General features: G+C 37.3%; 1 protein-coding gene across 1 annotated transcript; it reads right to left on the minus strand.

Annotated features, from left to right (window-relative positions):
* Window positions 1-4886: 4886 nt before the first annotated feature.
* Window positions 4887-18938, minus strand: THOC7 (THO complex subunit 7). Its single transcript, XM_087708818.1, has 9 exons — window positions 18731-18938; window positions 17331-17448; window positions 13541-13668; window positions 12261-12347; window positions 8520-8577; window positions 7253-7319; window positions 7093-7162; window positions 6568-6660; window positions 4887-5625 (listed from the first exon to the last, which is right to left on the minus strand). The coding sequence occupies exons 1-8, from the start codon at window positions 18747-18749 to the stop codon at window positions 6593-6595; spliced, it is 615 nt and encodes a 204-aa protein (XP_087564944.1). The 5' UTR covers window positions 18750-18938; the 3' UTR covers window positions 4887-5625; window positions 6568-6592.
* Window positions 18939-18977: the final 39 nt, after the last annotated feature.

The following is an 18977-nucleotide window of genomic DNA, read 5'->3' on the forward strand; positions in this document are numbered from 1 at the left end:
AGCGGCCACACCCCCACCCCTTCCCTGGGCTCTCGGCTGATGCAGCACCTGAAATCCTTCTGGGCACAGCTCTACAAGGGGGACTCCTCCCTCTGGGCCCAGCCAGGTTTCAGTAATACATGCCAGGTCTGCCCTCTCGTCTAAAATTAAGTCCCGGACGAGAGGAGCTTTATGTACAACAGACCTGGCATTTAGCGACAACAGCCTGAGACCAGGGTCCTGACTACTTGCGCCATCTGGTCTTGGAGTGGGACTCCTAGGGCCGGAAGGAGGGATCTCTGTAATGTAGCGAACCCTCCTTCCCCGGTAATGGCCTGCCCTAAAGTCCCCGCCGTATCTGCCCCTCCCTGTTACCCCGCCGTATCTGCCCCTCCCTGTTACTGCCCCTCCCTGAAAACCAGAGCCTGCCCATTATAAAAACAAAAGGAGAGAAAAAGTTCGGCATGGTTTCATATTTATTTAATATGTTTTAATGCCAAAGAAAGATCTAGCTGTTTCTGAATTGATATTAAAAAAGAACATTATCTTAACTCCGGCTTCCCCAGGAGGAATGAGCTTGAGGCATCAGTTTTCAGATATAAAAACAACCACATTCTCCGTGGATCAAAACAGATGCAGTTTGGATACACAGATCATGTATTCTGGGTATATTTAATGAAAAAGATTAATAGTTTTGTGTGTATATATGCCTGCCAATATATGATAATTAAAAAGCCCTGGAAATTTTATTAGAGAACTGCTGGAAGAAGAAAGTTATCCTCTGCTGACCCCCGCTGTTCGAAAACATTATTGCACGTTCATTGCTATATTATAACATTGTTGATTGCAAACACTGTAAAGTACCTTATGTATCCTCACAAATCATACATTGGGATGTAGCGGAAGGAACAAACAAAATATGACTAATATTCACCCCAGCTTGCTAGGCAACTCCAGCCAATAAGCATCCTTCACCCTCTTTGACAGATTTCTAGGATGTGTGTGTGTGTGTGTATGTCCTCAGGTAACCTGCCATTATTTATTCTTGAATGGGCAAAGCAGCATTCCCAGGAAGCAGCTTTTAACAAAGCGTATCCAATTTTCACACTTTCACAATATATTGTGTTATCTTAGAATCCAACAGCAGAGAGATTAAGAAAAGACGGATTTTTATTTGAACAGAAGTTTTGCAGAAGGGATTTGAGAGAATAATTAACTGCACAAACTGTGTGAGGCTGAGGGGCTGCATTCCAAATCCAGCATTCGGTCATCTGTAATTGGTCTGAGCAAATAAACAAGGATCTGGAGATCTACAGAACTGGAACAGAAACCCAAACTGCCTGCAGTTGAAACTGCAACATTAAACAGATTAAACTGCAACATCACGCAAGTCATGTTTCCTGCAACTTTCCCTTCCTACTACATTCTTCCAGTTTCCTAGGCTTTGGGCCTGAATTGTAAGACCCAGTTGCATGCATTCTCCTCCTCCTCCCTCCCTCTCTTCTCCATCCTCTCTGATTATCTACTCTCTGTAGGGCTCCACGTGGAAAACAAACTCCTAACTTCTCATTCCCCAAATCCTGTTCCTTGTCTCCACATCTCTTTAACATGACTTGCAATTGGAAAGGCAATTATTGAACTATATAATAGCGAAGAGATTTGTATCATACCTTAAGATACTTCCTTCTGAGCAGCTTTTTGGAAGATGTGCTAATGGACATGGAGAAGCTTAGGAGAAAAAAACTGCTGAAGTTAAAACAAAAGTTGGAAAGTGGAAAAAATTAATTTGCTTGTTGTGAGATTTTAGCAAACCTTAGGAGTTTGCATACTACTGCCGATTCATGATACGTAAAAATACAGGAAATATTGGTTGAAAAATTAGCAACAAAGTGTCTTGAAGAAGACGGAACAATTAAATATAAATTCCAAAGAAATAAGCCCCATTTGTAGAAATGATTTTTTGGATGGAAAAACTGATTATGGACGTCTGAATCTGTGCACTTAATCAAGTTTACTAATATATTTTTATATTCACAGTGTATGGTGCATGTATTTCTTTTTAGCAATATCAATAGCAGTAGACTTATATACCGCTTCATAGGCCTTTCAGGCCTCTCTAAGCGGTTTACAGAGAGTCAGCATATTGCCCCCAACAATCTGGGTCCTCATTTTACCCACCTCGGAAGGATGGAAGGCTGAGTCAACCCTGAGCCGGTGAGATTTGAACCGCTGACCTGCTGATCTAGCAGTAGCCTGCAGTGCTGCATTTAACCACTGCGCCACCTTGGCTCTTGGCTTTTTCCCCTCACTGTGGTAATAATGGTGATGTTAACATCCTGGAGGAGTGAGTGAAAAATACGAGGAGCCAAACATATACCGTATTTTTCAGACTATAAGACACACCAAGATTTTGAAGAGATAAGAAAAAGGTTTTTGTCCTCCCGGGCTCCCAGGAGCACTCTGTAGGCTTCAGAAGGGCTGGGGGAAGGCAAAAATGCCATTTTGGTGAAAAAAGGCCCGTTTTTTGCAAAAATGGGATGCGGGGGCAGAGCTTCGGGAGGTCAAAAATGGCTGTATTTGGTGTGTAAGATGCACCAGCATTTCCACACTCTTTTAGAGAGGAAAGAGGTACGTCTTATACTCCGAAAAATATGGCAATGCCAGCAGGATCATCCATGGATGAAGATCTTCCCAGCTGCCTAACTAAAGGAAACAGGTACTAATATTGGGCAAAAACAGTACAGGAAGATCTTGGAAGACTCCTATGCATACCATGGACAGCTATGAAAATAAACACATTTCAGAATGAATAAATGTAGAGTTCTCATTTGAGGCCCAAATAACCAGATTATTCTATGTGGTCGCTAAGAGTTGACTCCCACTTAAGGGCACATAATCAATTGTATATCCTTTTGTGAGTTTTGTAGTTGTTATACTGATTACTGTACATAAAATTGTGTTTTAAAAAAAATGCTATTGCAGTACTATTTTAGAAGATACAGAAAATGGCAATTTACGATCACACGGTTGCACAATTTTTGCTTCTAGAATGCTTTACCCAATTTGGCTGTCTCCAACCTTTCCAGCCGGGTGTTGGGGATCCCTGATCTACTTGACCACTTAGTTGTTTTCCCAATTAGAAAACCACAACGGTTATCACAACAGAAACATCTTACAGCTTGTTCTATACTCTTTTATACAGGGACTTGACCAGGAACAGAGAGAATCAAGAAACGGCGTTTGCAGTGTGACAGGTCTTAAAATTAAAGCTGAACCTTACTTTTGTGAAATAATCATCAGAAATTCTATATGAGATCTTCTTCCAATTTTTAATACCGCAGCTACTGAATGGTTGAAAGTTTGGTTGTGATAGCCCTCTGCTGGTTTATACTCAAAACTATTTTTTATTATCTTTCACTTGCTTGTACATACTGTATAATATAGAAGGAATGTTCACAACTTATGGAAAATATATTTTTGTTTATTAAAGTTATAAGGTAGTGTATAATAACGATATTATCACAGCCGCCATCCTGCTAGCATCACTTTGCATCCTGTCGCCTGACATTTTTGCAATGGGGGGGTGGGAGGAGAATGGAATGTGAGAGGCTTTTTTTGGGGGGGGGTTGGGAACCATGCAGTGCTGGGTCAATGAAGGAGATGCACCAATCCAGCCCAAGCTCGCCTAAAAGAATGTAGACATGAAGCAGGCGCACACAGAGGGTCTGTTACCCAAACAACCTCAAACTGTTTAATTGGTTGAAGACTGATAACAGGAAATCCTAGGGAAAAAAAGAAAGTGAAGTATATTGTTTGCATGCCAATTTGGCAGATTCCGCTTTGCTACTTCTGTAATCACGTTTGCTTCAGTAAAGTATATTCTTGGTCAAAATAATAGTCCAGGGGACCGATGACATTAAACGGAATCTGCCAAATTGGCAACTGAATGTATTCAAGTATTTGTACGAGGTATTTGAAAATTCAAAATCACATTGTTTTTTTTTTATCAGAGTATAATAAATCTATTTAGACATGATCCTGTTGAAGGTCTACAAGTGTTTGTCCCTAGATATACTATCTTTACAGTTGTATTTTAAAGCCTTCCCTTGTAACTAATATCCATAGAAGAACTTGCAAATTTAACCTCATATTCCACCTTGCCACAATTTTTAACCTAATCTTTATATGTATGTTTAATACCTGCTTATAATTATTTGCTGTTTCTATATTTCATCCAGTTTTACAACTGAGTTGCCCCCTTTACAACTTTAAATGCGGTTTTGACTTCTTCAGTAAATAAATGTATAAGGTGATGAGTGAGGATGGGGGAAAAAAACCTACATACTAGGACTTTATTATCTGGAATCTGAAAACTGTGTTCACTTCTTGGCTTAGTATTGCTAGATAAGAGATAACAACCAGTAGAAGAAAGGAAAGGTCAGACAGAGATCGAAATGCAGAAGGAAAAGAGTTATACAACCCTACAATATTGTAAACCTTGTCCTCTTCACCTACTATCTCTGATGGACTATCTTTGAAAAAATGCAGCCCTTAGCAGAAAAAGGTTACTGTATAGAATTCAATCCACACAATCGACTGAGCATGTGAAACTATATGAAAAGGTTTCCCCAGTTACAAGGGAAAGGTTTCCCCAGTTGAAGGAAAATTTCAGAGGCTGAACAGATACTGTGTTCACACATTACCGTAAACTACTATTGTACTTTGGGGAGGAATTGGTTGGGCATGTTAAGGCAATCCAATCTATTATGATAGCTGCTGGTTTGAGATTTTCTTCCTTAAATTAGCAGATGGGGAGTGGGTGAGGGTGGAAAAGACTTTTCTCCTTGTTCCAAAAGAAAAAGCATGCCATCAGATATAAGTGTAGTGATGCTTAGAATGCAGGAAAATGAAGACAATGTATTATTTAATTGCAACATGCAACACCAACTTTTATCTTTCTATTGTAATTCCATGCAACTCTTTCATCCACTTATCAATTAATCCTGCACTGCTTGTTATCCAGATGCTAAATACATTCTTTTGAAGTGAGTTCAATGCAATTGTGTAGAACTTGCTTCAGTGTTACATGCTCATTAGCTAATAAGGCAGGCCAAAATATTTTGTTCTATAAGACAAACTCAGTGAATGGGTCTCTTATCATTTCATAACACCCATTAGTTTGGCAAATGAAACAGCACCTTTCCTTTGGTATGAAAAACAACACAAAATCAACAAACTAGCTGTGCTTTTCATGATGCCCACAAATCAGCATTTGGGACTCACTGAATACATTAAAGTCATTATGGAAAAATTTAAGATTCCTTTGGATTATGCAAGATATGACACATTCTCTTTGACTTCCTCACTTGGAATATCATCACAAATGTCCATCCATTATAATATACAATAGTTTGAATTGACAATACATAAGGAAGGAAATCTTAATTATTGACCTGTATTTGGGATGGCACACACCAATATTTAGAATGCTGCAATTTAGTCATCCTACTTAGCCCAGCCAAATGATTCTCAAGACTTGCAAATGAAAACCCTTCAATCCACAAGAGAATTTATTTTGGTGATACCAGTGGTAGTGATGGTAGCAATGGTAACGGCTGAAGCCCCTGTTCCTTAATGCAGATCACACTAGAGACAAAGACAAGGAATTATTCTTTGTTTTCTCTTCTTTCCCTTCTTTGAATTGAAAAAGATTGGGCAGACAACTTCTCCTCCTTTTGGTCATGAGCTGCCTCCTTGCATATACCAAATCTGCAACTCATATACAAGATTGACTTGAGATGTTTAATGAACTCCCACCTTATATTCCATTACAGGGGAAGTATCTCTCAAAACAAAAAAAGCTAAAATAAGTGCCCTAACAATACGAAGATTTGAATAAGGAAGCCAGAGATAAGCATCTATTACATAAAGCTGACACTAAAAATTGCTCCTATGCTTCACTGTTTTCTTGGGAAAAACAAAGCAACACAGATCTCTTAAGTGACTCAACCATTTTAACCTTTCCTTTTATTCCCATATTTTATTTTATTATACTTTGTATTTTTCATACATATAAAACTAGTTATCCTCCTGGATAGTATCGCTGAAAAATCAGTGTAGCCAATGGTTCTGAGAAATGCAATAATGTAAATCTTTGGGAATCAGACTAATCTAAACTGCTTTGGATGATCTTTTAAGGACTACAACATAATATTTTGAATAAACATGTTTTCATATGTTGTTGTTAATAATCGGAGACAACAAATATTAATGTGTTCTTATACAAGACATGTTTCAGTGTATCAAGTTATGGTTCAGAATGGTCACTTGTCTATCACTTACTAGAATTGTAAATTATCTCTGATTTTTGTTTCAATGTAATACTCTACCATATAATCAATATAATAGGTAGCTTAATTCCAGAACATTAATCCAAGACTAGATTATTTTATTGTGTAATTTCAAGAATTTATTGTAAATAAGCATGGATTCATTCAGATAGAAACATATTATAGTTACTTTGGACAAAGAAATAATATACAAAATGAATTCAAACCCTAGTTATTAATCATCTTCAGGAAAACATACTACCAGATTGCTGAGCTATACACATCTATTGTTTATCCTCTGCTTCCATTGGAGCATCTGATGATTCTTCAGCTTCAGAAAGTTTCTCATCATCTGAAATATATCCAAAATAAACATTTTTTAAAAATAAGTTTCACATTTGTTTAGCAGTTGCTGTGATCATTAAGCAAATCCGTTGTTCACATTATTCACTGTGCAGTGGTTGTTTTTTTTTTGCCAGAAACAGGAAGTAATTGGGCATTTACTTAATGACCACTACAAAAAAGGTCATAAAATTGGGTCCGATCACATGGTTTTACCACCATAGTGACCTACAATCGTAAATATGGAACTCAATTACAGCCACAATTTAAAGACTACCTGTAAAGAATGAGGCAGCATAAGGTAATTTGAGAGTGGAATTCAGAACTTGACATTTAGTAAAGGTGTTCTGAATACCTTTGAGTCAATGAAAATTTGGAGGGTCAAGCAGCTATATAAAAGGGAAGGAATGATGTTCTTAAGTACGGCAGCAGAATTACTTACTTTCCAGTGTTTGCTGAAGCTCATGGATGGTGCTCAGAAGAACGTGAAATTGCTTCCGTCTCAACTCCAGCTGAAGCACAGAAAGGAAATATACATGAGAATATGGGTTTTTACAGAAGACTCTCTATTCTGAATCAATAAGCTTGTGAGATAAACTTACTTTGTCCTCAACACTTTCTTTGATATGAGACAGATGCTGCAGTTCTTTCCCCAGAGCTTCCAATTGCCTGAGAACATAATAAGTGCACTGTCATTTAATGCATAGTACCTTCACTCGCTTTATTTTAATTTTTTATATTGAATGCTTTAACTGTTCAAAATCCCCTGAGTAGCTCATTTGCAAATAATAATGAAATTCTGATTTAAACCAATTAACGGAATCTGAACCAGATAGAACAGCAGTAAAATACCGTAAACCATGTATGAAAATGTCTGCACTAATAAAAAGGCATTGGAGAGAAAGAAACTTGTCTAATTTTCTTGTTAGGGGAAAAAAAAAACACATTTCCAAAGCTAGATTACTCAGCTGAGGATGCCTCATCTCACCTTTCATGGCAAAAGAAGCCATTATTGTAATTCAGGCTTGTGCAAAAGCAATTTATTTGAAATGTTCATTGAGAGTTCAAAAAATTAAAGTAGCATTTTCAGTTATGTCTGGAAATGAACCCAATGAAAAGGCCATTTTTCAAGACCAGTAAAACTAATTCATACTTCAGTTTCTATTATGCTTTCAAAAACAGGAGTACCGCTAATTGGCATACTACCAGCTCCTATACAGACAGTCCTTGACTTATAACAATTGGTATAAGTGACCGTTCAAAGTTACATCATCACTGAAAAAAGTGATTTATGAACTTTTTCACACTTATAACCCTTGCAGCATCCCTGGGGTCACGTGTTCAAAGTTCAAACATTTGGCAACTGACTCATATTTATGACAGTTGCAGGATCCTGGGGTCATGTGATCACTTTTTGTGATTGTTGGACAAGGAAAGTCAATGGGGAGGTCAGGTTCACTTAACAACTGTGTTACTAATTTCACAACTGCAGTGATTCAGTTAACAATTGTGGCAAGAAATGTCATATAATGGAGCAAAACAAACTTAACAAATGTGTCACTTAGCAACCGAAATGTTGGGCTCAATTATGGTCGTAAATTGAGGACTACCTGTAATCTGGTCCTACAGAACTTGTAGTAAGAGGTTGGGCTAATAGAGAATAATTGGCCAAAAATTAATTCTCTTTGTGGAGACCTAAATTAGGGTATTCCCATTTAAGTCCAACATCTTTGCCGCTATATTATAATGTACAAATGTTCAAATCTTTCTTATTAATATTGATGATGGGGCATGTAAATGTTTTTGCCATTATTATTTGATACCTGTACTCTGTAATGCATTAGGTACTTGAGTTCATTTCATACTTACTTCAATGTTTCATGTCTATCTGGATGTTGCTGTATTATTTTAGCCAAGTTATCATATTCTGAAAAGAATAAAATATGGATCATAGTCCACATTGTTTCAATACCACAAAGAATGACATTTATTAATTCAAATAATTTTAATGTGCATATTCTATTTTGTGTGCAGAACTCAAATTTGAAAGTCCTTTCTTTTTCTTGTTTTTTATTTTTATAATTATTTTGGGTAAACTATAAACAATATAATAAAACAAAAGGAAGACAATGTAATAGTGATTAGATAATCTCAAAAAGGTTTAATTGACAAAAACTGGCAAAAAACTCCTTCCTTTTTCATTTATGTTACATAGTCCTGCAGCAGCAAGAGGTAAACCTCATCCTTAAAAGAGAATAAAATTCCTCAGAAGAGGAATTTTTCTTTAATGTTGTCATTTACTTACTTGAATCTTGTCCACATTCACTTTCACCCTGTTCTACCAGTCACTATTTATAGACTGGGGATATTCAAAAGTTGAGGTGACAGCCAACTCCCTTGTATCACCCTCCCGAAAGACTTCATATAAATATTGAATAATGTGGGAGACAAGCTAAATTCTTGTGGAACCCGTAAAATAGCTCCTAAGAAATCAAGTAGGTATCTCAAACTATTATTTTCTAAATAGCATATGAAGAAATAGTAGTGAAAATATCAAATGAGCATCTCCACCCCTTCCCCTTTGCTTCCCCACAAGCATTCCAACATAATCTAGGATTTCTGCTGACTTGGTGGTCAGAGGTGAGATCTGCTCCCTCCCTCTTGGCCTTCTGGAAGGGCCTTAAAACCTGGCTCTATCCGCTGGCCTGGGACCTCAGTAGGGGTGCTCTACGTGTGGGGTGCTGTGGAAGAGAGAAGATCCCACCCTCTGTGCCATCCGTTCTCTTCATTTTTAGTTTCTGTTTAATTTTTGGTCATTTTAATTGTTTTTCCATTAGAGCCCTGGTGGCATCATGGTTAAAATGCAATATTGCAGGCAAATTCTGCCCACAGCCTGGGGTTTGATCCTGATAGGGGCTCAAAGTTGACTCAACCTTCCATCATTTTGAGGTCAGGAATTTAAAGACCCAGATTATTGAGTGCAATATGCAAATAATGCTTCTACATTGTAAACTGCCAACAGTGCGGTAAAGTACTATGGGGCAGTATTTTAAGAATCATGATGACACAGTGATTAGAATGCAGTACTGCAGGTTACTTCTGCTGAGTTCCTGCTGCCTGCAATTTGGCAGTTCAAGGTTGACTCAGCCTTCCATCCTCCTGAGGTCGGTAAAATGTGGACCCAGATTGTTGGGGGCAATATGATGACTCTGTAAACCGCTTAGAGGAGGGCTATAAAGCACTGTTTAAAAAGTATATGTCTAAATGCTATTACTATATAACCCTAAATGCTATTGCAATATTACTTTTTTACCATTTTGTAAATCACCGAGAGTTGCTTCAATAGTGAGATGGGGGAGGAGGAGCCAACGTCGTGATGATACGGACATGCGGTCTTGATGCTCCGAGACCGCAGCCAATACTTTTGCCGCTGGGTGGTCCAATCAGACCTAAACCGTCCCGCAGAGACAGTGAGAATACATCTTGCTGAACTCAGGGACATCACAAAGTCCCTGATCAATGCAAGAGAAGTTCTTCAAGCCGGCGACAAAAAATCCAGCCAAGGCTGATGAAGTCGGGACGGCTCCAAAATGGAAAGAGAAAGTGTTTTCAGCTGGTGAGGAACTTTTACCGTTTTAAAAAGAGACTGCCTATAAAAAACTTAAAATTAATCTAAATTGGAGAACAGAAGAATTAAGTGGCGGAATTAAATTTGGAATGGTTTTGGACAGTGGGTTATCTTACTTTTTAAATGCTATCTTCATGGATGGAATTTATGCAAGCCTTTTAAAACGAATGGATTAAGTTTTCTTCTTCTACTTTTTTTTTCTTTTATTATTCTCTGTAACCTATGGACTAAAATTTTCCTCTTTCATTACTGTGGATGTTCTCCTAACTCATTCAAAAATTGAACTCTTTTTTTAACTTGAAATACAAAAAAGATACAAAAAGAAACAAGGAAACTTGCAACAATAACACTGCTACTCGGAGGCTGGAAGTTTTGTGTACTGGAAATGAAACACTCTTATGTTTCTCACTGATTATTTTGGCTTGGCACTACAAGGTCTCACTGCTTGGTTATAGAGAGTGATAAGAAAAAAAGCATACAGATGTCCCTTTGAAGTATATCTTTAACCAGAGAAAAGTGAAAACAAAACGTTATTGTGAATCTATGCTTAATCTTATTAACCTTCCAAGCTAGAGCAGCTGTGTTTGTTAGCTGGAAATAATGGCACAATTTCAACAGCAGAAAGAAACCTTAAGCTTGCAAAAGATATTCTCAGAAATACATAAATTATCAAATACATATAAGAGGATAGAGAAGAAGCTGGAAGATTTAGAGCATATAACAGCAAAATATGATGAAGAAGTTGAGGATGTTTATCAAGTGGAAAACGTGGTAGTTAAAACCCAAAAAATCAAAGTGAAAATGAATATAAAGAAATTAAATTTGCTGATATTTATGGTGATTGGTTTGTCTCTGAAAATGGAAAGAGTGGAATACTGAAAGAGGAATTAAATGGAGGGGAAATTTACCCCAGATGGCAAGATATAGAAGAAGAAAAAACAAAAGAATTTATGGATTTAAAGAGAAATTTTATTAGCAATCATTGATAACACTACTGACAATCAAAAATAAGCTGATTAAGGAAACAGAAGAAGGGCATCAAGATTACATGAGAGATCTTATAAGCAAGGAGTTGCTAAGAGGAGTCCATACAAAGTTGATCAAGGAGATGATTAGAGGACTGACACCACAAATGGCAGAAGGTATGAGATTGTTTTGCTATTGGAAAGATACAGGTTGATAGATGGAAGAGTATAATTTAAAACCAGTTAAACTTAGTGAAATTTATTGACAATAGATATAGTTTAAATAAAGAATTGATAATGTTGCTAATGTATACAATGTGTAGTGTCATGATGAGTATAATTGGATATGAATATTGAATGGTACCCATGAAAGGAAGATTAGAAATCCTTTGGATTATATAAAAAGGTTAATAAAAAAAAAGAACTAAGTTAGATACAGTTAAAGTTTTGATTATTAGGGGGGAAATGTTATGATATGGGATACAGTTAAATAAAGGAGGGATAAGGATAACAATGTATATATAGATATGGGTATAACATAAGGAAACTGGATGTAAATTCTAAACAGTGATTTGGAAAGGAGGATTAGAAAATTTTGTTATTAAATATTATGGATGTTTAGCTAGAATAGGACATACGGTAAGGATTCACTGTTAATGGAGGATTTTAGAAAGAGTAAATGAAAGGCCAGTATGTAGTTATGTATTAAATCTTGGTATATTTTATGATGATGAACATTTAAACAATTATAGTCAAATGAAAATGGAGATATGATTATGGTAACGTGTATAAATATTTCAGTTAAAATACTTGAGTTAATATGAATTATGTTTGTTGACTGTGGAAGAGATGCACGAAAGTCTTTTTGTAACCAACTGATACACTTTCTACAGCACGTAAAGAAGGATGTTGTGTTTGTTTTGAAAATAAAAAAAAAATTATCAAAAAAAATAGTGAGATGGGGGGCATATACATTTAATAAATAAATAAAGTTGTCAACTGCAAAGTAAACCCTACCTTGGCGGTTTTTTCGTATCCTTTTCGCTTGAAGAATTTGCTTTTTGCACTCGGCAATTTTTTCATGAGCTGCAGCTATGCTGTTTTCTTTCAAAGAAATAAAATCAATGACATAAATTTATAAATCTCATAATATTACTGAACTATAAAAATTACACCAATCAGTATGTAGCAACATTATCCAAATTGATTTTCATCTCCAGAACTAAATAGATCAAGAAATTAAAATATGTTGCATTTTGTGATATTGTAATTACTGCCAAAGTACTCAGAACATTTGTCTGTGTGTCTATATGTGCTGAAGCTAGTTATTTCTATAAAATTGTGAGACAATTAGAAAAATCTGGTTCTAAGGTTGATTAGACATAATATAAATGTTTATCAGTCTGTAATCACAATCTTGGATAGCTTACTATGAAAACAAATTAAATTACTTACAATGAAGCAATAAAATGTATTAAAAACTATAGAAATGTAACAAAAGCAAAATTAATTAAAATGGAACAACTCAAAAGACCTGTGCTAAAAAAATACAGCTTCCACAAAAGTGAGATCAATGCAGCTGCCACTTCTAACATCAAGTCAACATTTTCAGCTAAGAGTGGGAACCAGTGAAGGTCTCGGAATTCTGACATGGTGATTTATCACTCAGTCAATTATCTGAAGTTTCCAGAATATTTTTAAAAGCAATTCCTACAAAATACTGTAGACCAAATGGAAAGTTGCTTGATTATAGCTAGTGATGACCAGATGATACTATCACAGCTATTTAACTAGCTAAGCTAGTAAAAACTGATCTATATGGCATTTTATCATCTCTAATGACAAATAAATTAAAATCCACTAGGAAGGAACTGAATTTTAAAAAGTGTACACTTTCTTTGTAGCAACCTGAACATTTTTTCCATGTGAATCTTCTAGGATGCTATTTTAAGCAAAGGCAAAAAGGTTGCCTTTAGTATTTAGCTTTCAGTTTACAAGATAGAAATAAATCCATCTTATCCTCAGGAACAATTGTAAGAAAAAATTACACCTATGGTAATTAAAACATTCTATAGTACCAATAAGTCTTGCCAATAGAACTGCACAAAATATTTGAGGTTGTGCTCAACTGCTCCAATATCTAACTAAAAACATCTCAACCTGAACCATCCTTCAGAAGAGAAATGACTGGGGTTAGAATACTTCAACTCCCAAATCTATCATACACCTCATTTGGAATAATTCCTTTTTTAAAAAGAAGTTTGCATTTGACACTGATAATCAGAAAAAAATATTACCTATATCTTTGTAGATTTTTTCATAGTTCTCCATTTCTCTGAGATTCATGTCGTATACTAGTAAAGTTTTTCCCATTGAAAATTCACATTGTGAAAGAGTGCTGAGCATGCGCTGATACTGAGTATAGCTAAACAGCAGAGAAGGAACATATGGTATTAGTAGCTAATCAACAATTTCCAAAGGCACTATTCTTGGTACAATTAGAAGCAAGTTAAAATGAAGTAGATTTATTTTTATTTTCGCTAAAGATTCTAACTGAATTATGGCAGCAAATCTGAAGAATGACTGTGGCCAACAGTCTGAAAGGAATCTATTTGTGTATTAGTATCAAAAAAGGAAACTTAATAGAATGTGCAATCTTTAATTGTAGTTCCTTGATTGAGGTATTGTTTGCTTCTTGGTTGTTGATCTAATGTTAATCTTAATGTTAATTTCTGCTCATTTGGATACTGATTGTCAGTAAGGAGGTGTTTTGGCTTTTTTTACTGTCTCTTTTGAATGGTATGTAGATCTTAGGAACTACCAACTCAAACAAGCTAATAGAAAGCAATAAGCTAACAATAAATTATAGCCAATCAAGACCACTCCCACCAATACTGACATGGCAACCTACTAGTATATAAAATGAGAGCAAGCTCTACTCTAAATGAGCACTGATGATACTACCTAGTTTGATTATAAAATGTCTGTAGCACAACACAACCAAGCTCAGAGAGCAACGAGAATTCTGTAGTTCAACCCTGAGCTACAATTATTCTCTTCAATCAGCATATTTTTTGATGCTTTTGAACGTTGGCAATAGGATAGACTTCTGAGAATACCACACATAGCCAAACAAATAAAAACAAATACAAAACAATGGATCATAGAACAAACCAGAGTTCTCATTTAAGGCACAAATGATAGACTCAAATGTTCATATTTTGGAAATATGTGTAATATAGGTCTCTTGGGAAGTGCATAATATTGAGAAATATCAAAAAGAATGAAAAAAAGATGACAACTAGAAGCAAGGTAGATGCCCTTAATTATAGAAACAATGGCTACACCATGGGAAAACTTAACCATTTTCAGGGCAGATCATCATAGAGAAGATCTATCTTTGTGACTGCTAATATTCAACATAGGTATCATCACTTTTTTTCAAATATACTGTAGGAAGTTAAAACATACCCCTCTCCTAGAAAAATGAAATATCCTGGGAAATATTGAAAAGGCAGAATATTATATTTCCTTGGATAAGAAATGGAGAAACATGTTTTTAGGAAGGAAACAGGCTCACTCTTAATAGCTCCCACATTTGTTAATGGGCCATTAAAAGGCCCGAGCCAGTCAATTCTACATAACAAAAATCTCTCCCTTCAGCTCCAGGGTGATGGGATTAAGGCATGATAGTATTAGCCCTTTATCCATATCACCACAGGGTACCTGGGAAGAAGCATTGCTCAGCCAAACCTGGACTCAAAACACAGCCTAGAGAGTTGCCCCTGTATGGCCCCATGGCAGTCTGACAACCAATCAGAATACAAGCTCAGATTCAAAGCCCAGAGAGGGCATAAAACCAGGGACTTTCAGCATCTCTGCCTTTTTTTCTTCTTCACCTAACATCTTGAAGCATGTAATCCCCCTTTCCTGTTCAGGAGCTCAAGCCATGTGATCTTGTCCACCATTAAACCATCTTTCCAAGCAGCCTCCATGTTTCCAGTGTCTTTTTCCCCATTTGGAACTGAACCCAGAAAGACATTTCTTCCAACAATACAATACATATATCTAAGTTTAAACCTATTTTAACTGGGACTTTTTGAAAGTTATTAAAAGTGTTAACTGGAAGATGGAAAGTTGATATTTATAATGGTCAAACTATATCTATTAAGTATTTTAGTTCTAATAAAAACAGGCGAAGTAAAGTACAATTTATCTGCTCATAGAACTTCAGCCTCAAGAGAAAGCTGCAGACATCATCAAGCAAAATGCAAATTTATTTTAGTTTGATAAAATATATAGTTTTGTACACTCAAGTCACTTCTTACATTTGGCAGCTGACATGGAATTTTGTTAAAGTAACCAGCACAACACTGAGAGGAAAGACAAATCCTTATTGCAATGATCATTGGGTGCCTGCTTTACAGGAAAGAGGGACTAGTAACAATGGAAAAGCAACTATTTTTTATAGAAATTGAGTGATACAAAGTAGGAAATCCTAGGGATGGGATTAGCTGGCCAATTTGGGCATGTTAGGCAGATCCTTGTTGGTGTACTTGAGTTCTATTGTTAGGCAAAATGGGTGTTTCAGGAAAGTCTCAGATCTGGGGAAGTCCATTGTGAAGGAGACTGAATATTGAGGTCACTGGCTGATAAGATGGAAGGTTGAAGTTTCTCTAGGTTGAAATTCCCTTGTAAGGGCTGATAAGGCTTCTATTCTTTGGTTAGATGGGACTGCAGAAGGCTTTGTCTGGGGCAGGGAGGGTCAATTTGGATCTGATGGGATTAGGCAGAGAGAGATATTGGGTTTGACCCTGGCAATACCTTAAGGACAGGGAGGGAAGGGGTGCAGTCTCCATTTTATTTCTTATGTTTATTTCTTCCCTTACTGCAATACTTGGATAAATTCCTGCAGTTTGTTAGCAAGATTTCTGGAATTTCTTCCTACTTCAAGGGCTGGGAGTGTGTGACTAGCTTAAGGCCATTTGCTAGCTTCATGCCTAACAATGGACTAGAACTCACACCATCCCAAAGGTACTTTTTCTGAAAGACAACTGTACTTCCTTGGGTTTTTCTTTTTCTGGACAAGTGGACACATTTCTAAACAAACCACTAGCACTCCTAACCACTAGCTTACAACTATCTCAATCCCAAACAAATGATTAGAAATACAAATATTAGAAGAGTGCCTTGTTTTCCAGTGTGCCAAATTTCTATTCATTTTAAGAAAAACAAAAAGTAAACTAAACTAAACACAGTTTAGAAAAAAATGTTAGAAGAGTTTCAATCTCTTCAGCAGGAATTGGTAGTTATTGCTTCTTGCCCAAAGATGTCCAAGGCAACAGACAATGTGAAAACTACTACTGAAATCTCACCATGTTGTGACATTTTGATATTCTTTTTTATTTATTTATTTAAAGCCTATGGAGGAAGTAGCTCTTGTAGATTTGGTGGACATTATTTTATCACTCCCAGCATTATTAGCAAAACATTACAAAAGCACAATATGTATCCAAAGACACAACCATTAGAAGAGTAATGTGATATCCCAATTCCTATTACAGTCACTATCAAAAGTACAACCATATTCCATAATAAAATTATATACCCATAATGTAGCATACATTGTGAGAAAACTGGTATCCTGTGCTGAAAGAAGAGTCTTAACTAAAAATGTTTAACATTTATAGAACAAATAAATAGCAATGATTTACTTATTAAAGTCAAACTGTTTTTGTCTGATGGCTTTCATTTACTTTTTATTTTATATGATGATTTGTTGTTTTTCTTAGAAATACAAATCAATGCATTTTCCCAGGGCCTATTAGCTACCGTGTATCATACTATTCAGCACTTGCTATAAAACCCATTCATTTTAATTACCAAAGCAGTTACCATATTGCCGAAGACATACTTCAAAAGTTATAAAGTGTTGTATCATAACTTGTTCCCCCTCATATATATGTTAAACCATTTCAGATACAGGTCATTAGATACAAATTCCTTTTTCTATTAAAATGAGCATGTGCTATATAGATAACATTGCGGTTTCCACATTTGATTTACAAATAAAAGACAGCAAAATACCCTTCTTCTTGAGATCCGGAATGGCACCACTTGATGAAACTCTTCACCAGCAAATTAATTCGTCTGTCATCCCCTGCACCATCTCCATCAATCAAAAGTCTCTTACGAATAACTTCATCTAAAATAGCAATAATATTTCTAAAATGAGACAAATTATCACTTGAAAATTTGACACAGAATTGTAGCCTTCAATATAGAAAAAGAATACGGTATATTATTTAAAAATTAACTACAATTTTATTTTAAAAAAAGTTCATCAAAATTATAAATGTATTAAATTAATTTCAAGCACAGGAAAAAATAGGAAAAAATAGATCAATTAATCTTTAAATCCATGGGGTATATCTATAGAACAAAATCTGAAAACAGAATAAGCTGTATAAAAGTACTGGAGCTGTAAAGTAGGAACAAAACATAAAGTTAATAATGTGCCAATCAGAAGCAAGAGCAAAGGAGTATGTGCAGAAAATCATAATTTTAAAGCAAATACAACCACTAAACGGTAGTGCTGGGTTAGTTCCCCCCTCCCACCTTTCGCTGGGATACTTCATGTTTTTGAAGTTTGTTATTCAATCCCTGTTCTGTTTTCCTGAAAGTTGTTATAGCTCAGTCAGAGTTTCAGTAACAGAGTTGGAAGGGACCTTGGAGGCCATCTAGTCCAACCCCCTGCTCACGCAGGAGACCTATACTAGGGATTTCTTGTGGGCTTTACTCGCTTTAGCTACTTTTGTGCCTTTTTTTTTGTTTTGTTTTGCGCGCCGCCAAGAGTCCACTGTCGCTGGTCAACGGCGAACGCATTTTAATAATAACAATACCACCCACAGGTCGTCCCTATTCCTGCAGCCTAGCCGTACGAAGAGAAGTAAGCCTTAAATATTCCCCACCACCCAAATCCTCCCCAGCCTGAGTTCACCTAAAGGCGCTTTCTTTTGGTTTTCTTTCATTATCTGGACCCGGGCAAGTCCCGCCACCGACCGAGCCCCAAATTAAGCCCCACGGGCTGCATTTACAACAACACGCGAGGCAAAACCCAAACCCAAAAGACCTCGTGGCCGCCGCTCCTGTGGTTCGCGGGGGGGAGGGTACCGTGGGAAGTCCCGCCACGGAGAGCTGCAAAGCAGAAATGAGCCCGGGTAGAATCGGGAGGCTCAACCGGCGGGGAAGGGAGTCCTAAATCTCGGGGTTCGGTGGGGGAGGCGTAGTAAAAGCGAACCCACCCCCATCACCATCCCCGCGGTTGAGCATTAAGGCAGCGGACAAGCCGGTTTGCAAAGGCCCTACCGGCCCCAAGAGGGGGGAAGGTGGCGGGGACGCTCAAGCTGGGCCCGTACGGGAAAAGCGAGCGGAAGCAGGCGGCAAGGCAGGTCGCGGCCGGCTCCGAGGGTCGCTCCGTCTCTCACCGTCGGTTACAGCTCCCATGGCAGCGGCGGCGGCGCTTGCTTCTGCTGCTGCTGCTGCTGCTGGTACAGGAGCCGGTCTGGGCGGCGGCGGCGGCGGCGAGTGAGGTGGGTCCGACTGAGACGGCCGCTTCCCACAATGCAGCAGCGGCAGCCGGGTGAGCGGCAGCCATGGAGGGGGAGGAGGTGGTGGCGTCGTCGTCGTCGTCGGTGGCGGCGGCGGCGACGGTTGGGGCCTGAAGCTCGCCGG

Source organism: Thamnophis sirtalis, unplaced genomic scaffold (genome assembly GCF_051295495.1).
Source record: "Thamnophis sirtalis isolate CommonGarterSnake01/CBP01778 unplaced genomic scaffold, rThaSir2_p1.2 scaffold_3, whole genome shotgun sequence".
In the NCBI taxonomy this organism is placed as follows: domain Eukaryota; kingdom Metazoa; phylum Chordata; class Lepidosauria; order Squamata; family Natricidae; genus Thamnophis; species Thamnophis sirtalis.

Coding starts and splice junctions, on each gene's coding strand:
- THOC7 (XM_087708818.1), bottom strand. Junction 8,578..12,260: donor GATACGAAAAAACCGCCAAG/GTAGGGTTTACT, acceptor TATTCTTTTCAG/AATATGATAACTTGGCTAAA. Junction 6,661..7,092: donor GCTTCAGCAAACACTGGAAA/GTAAGTAATTCT, acceptor GATATATTTCAG/ATGATGAGAAACTTTCTGAA.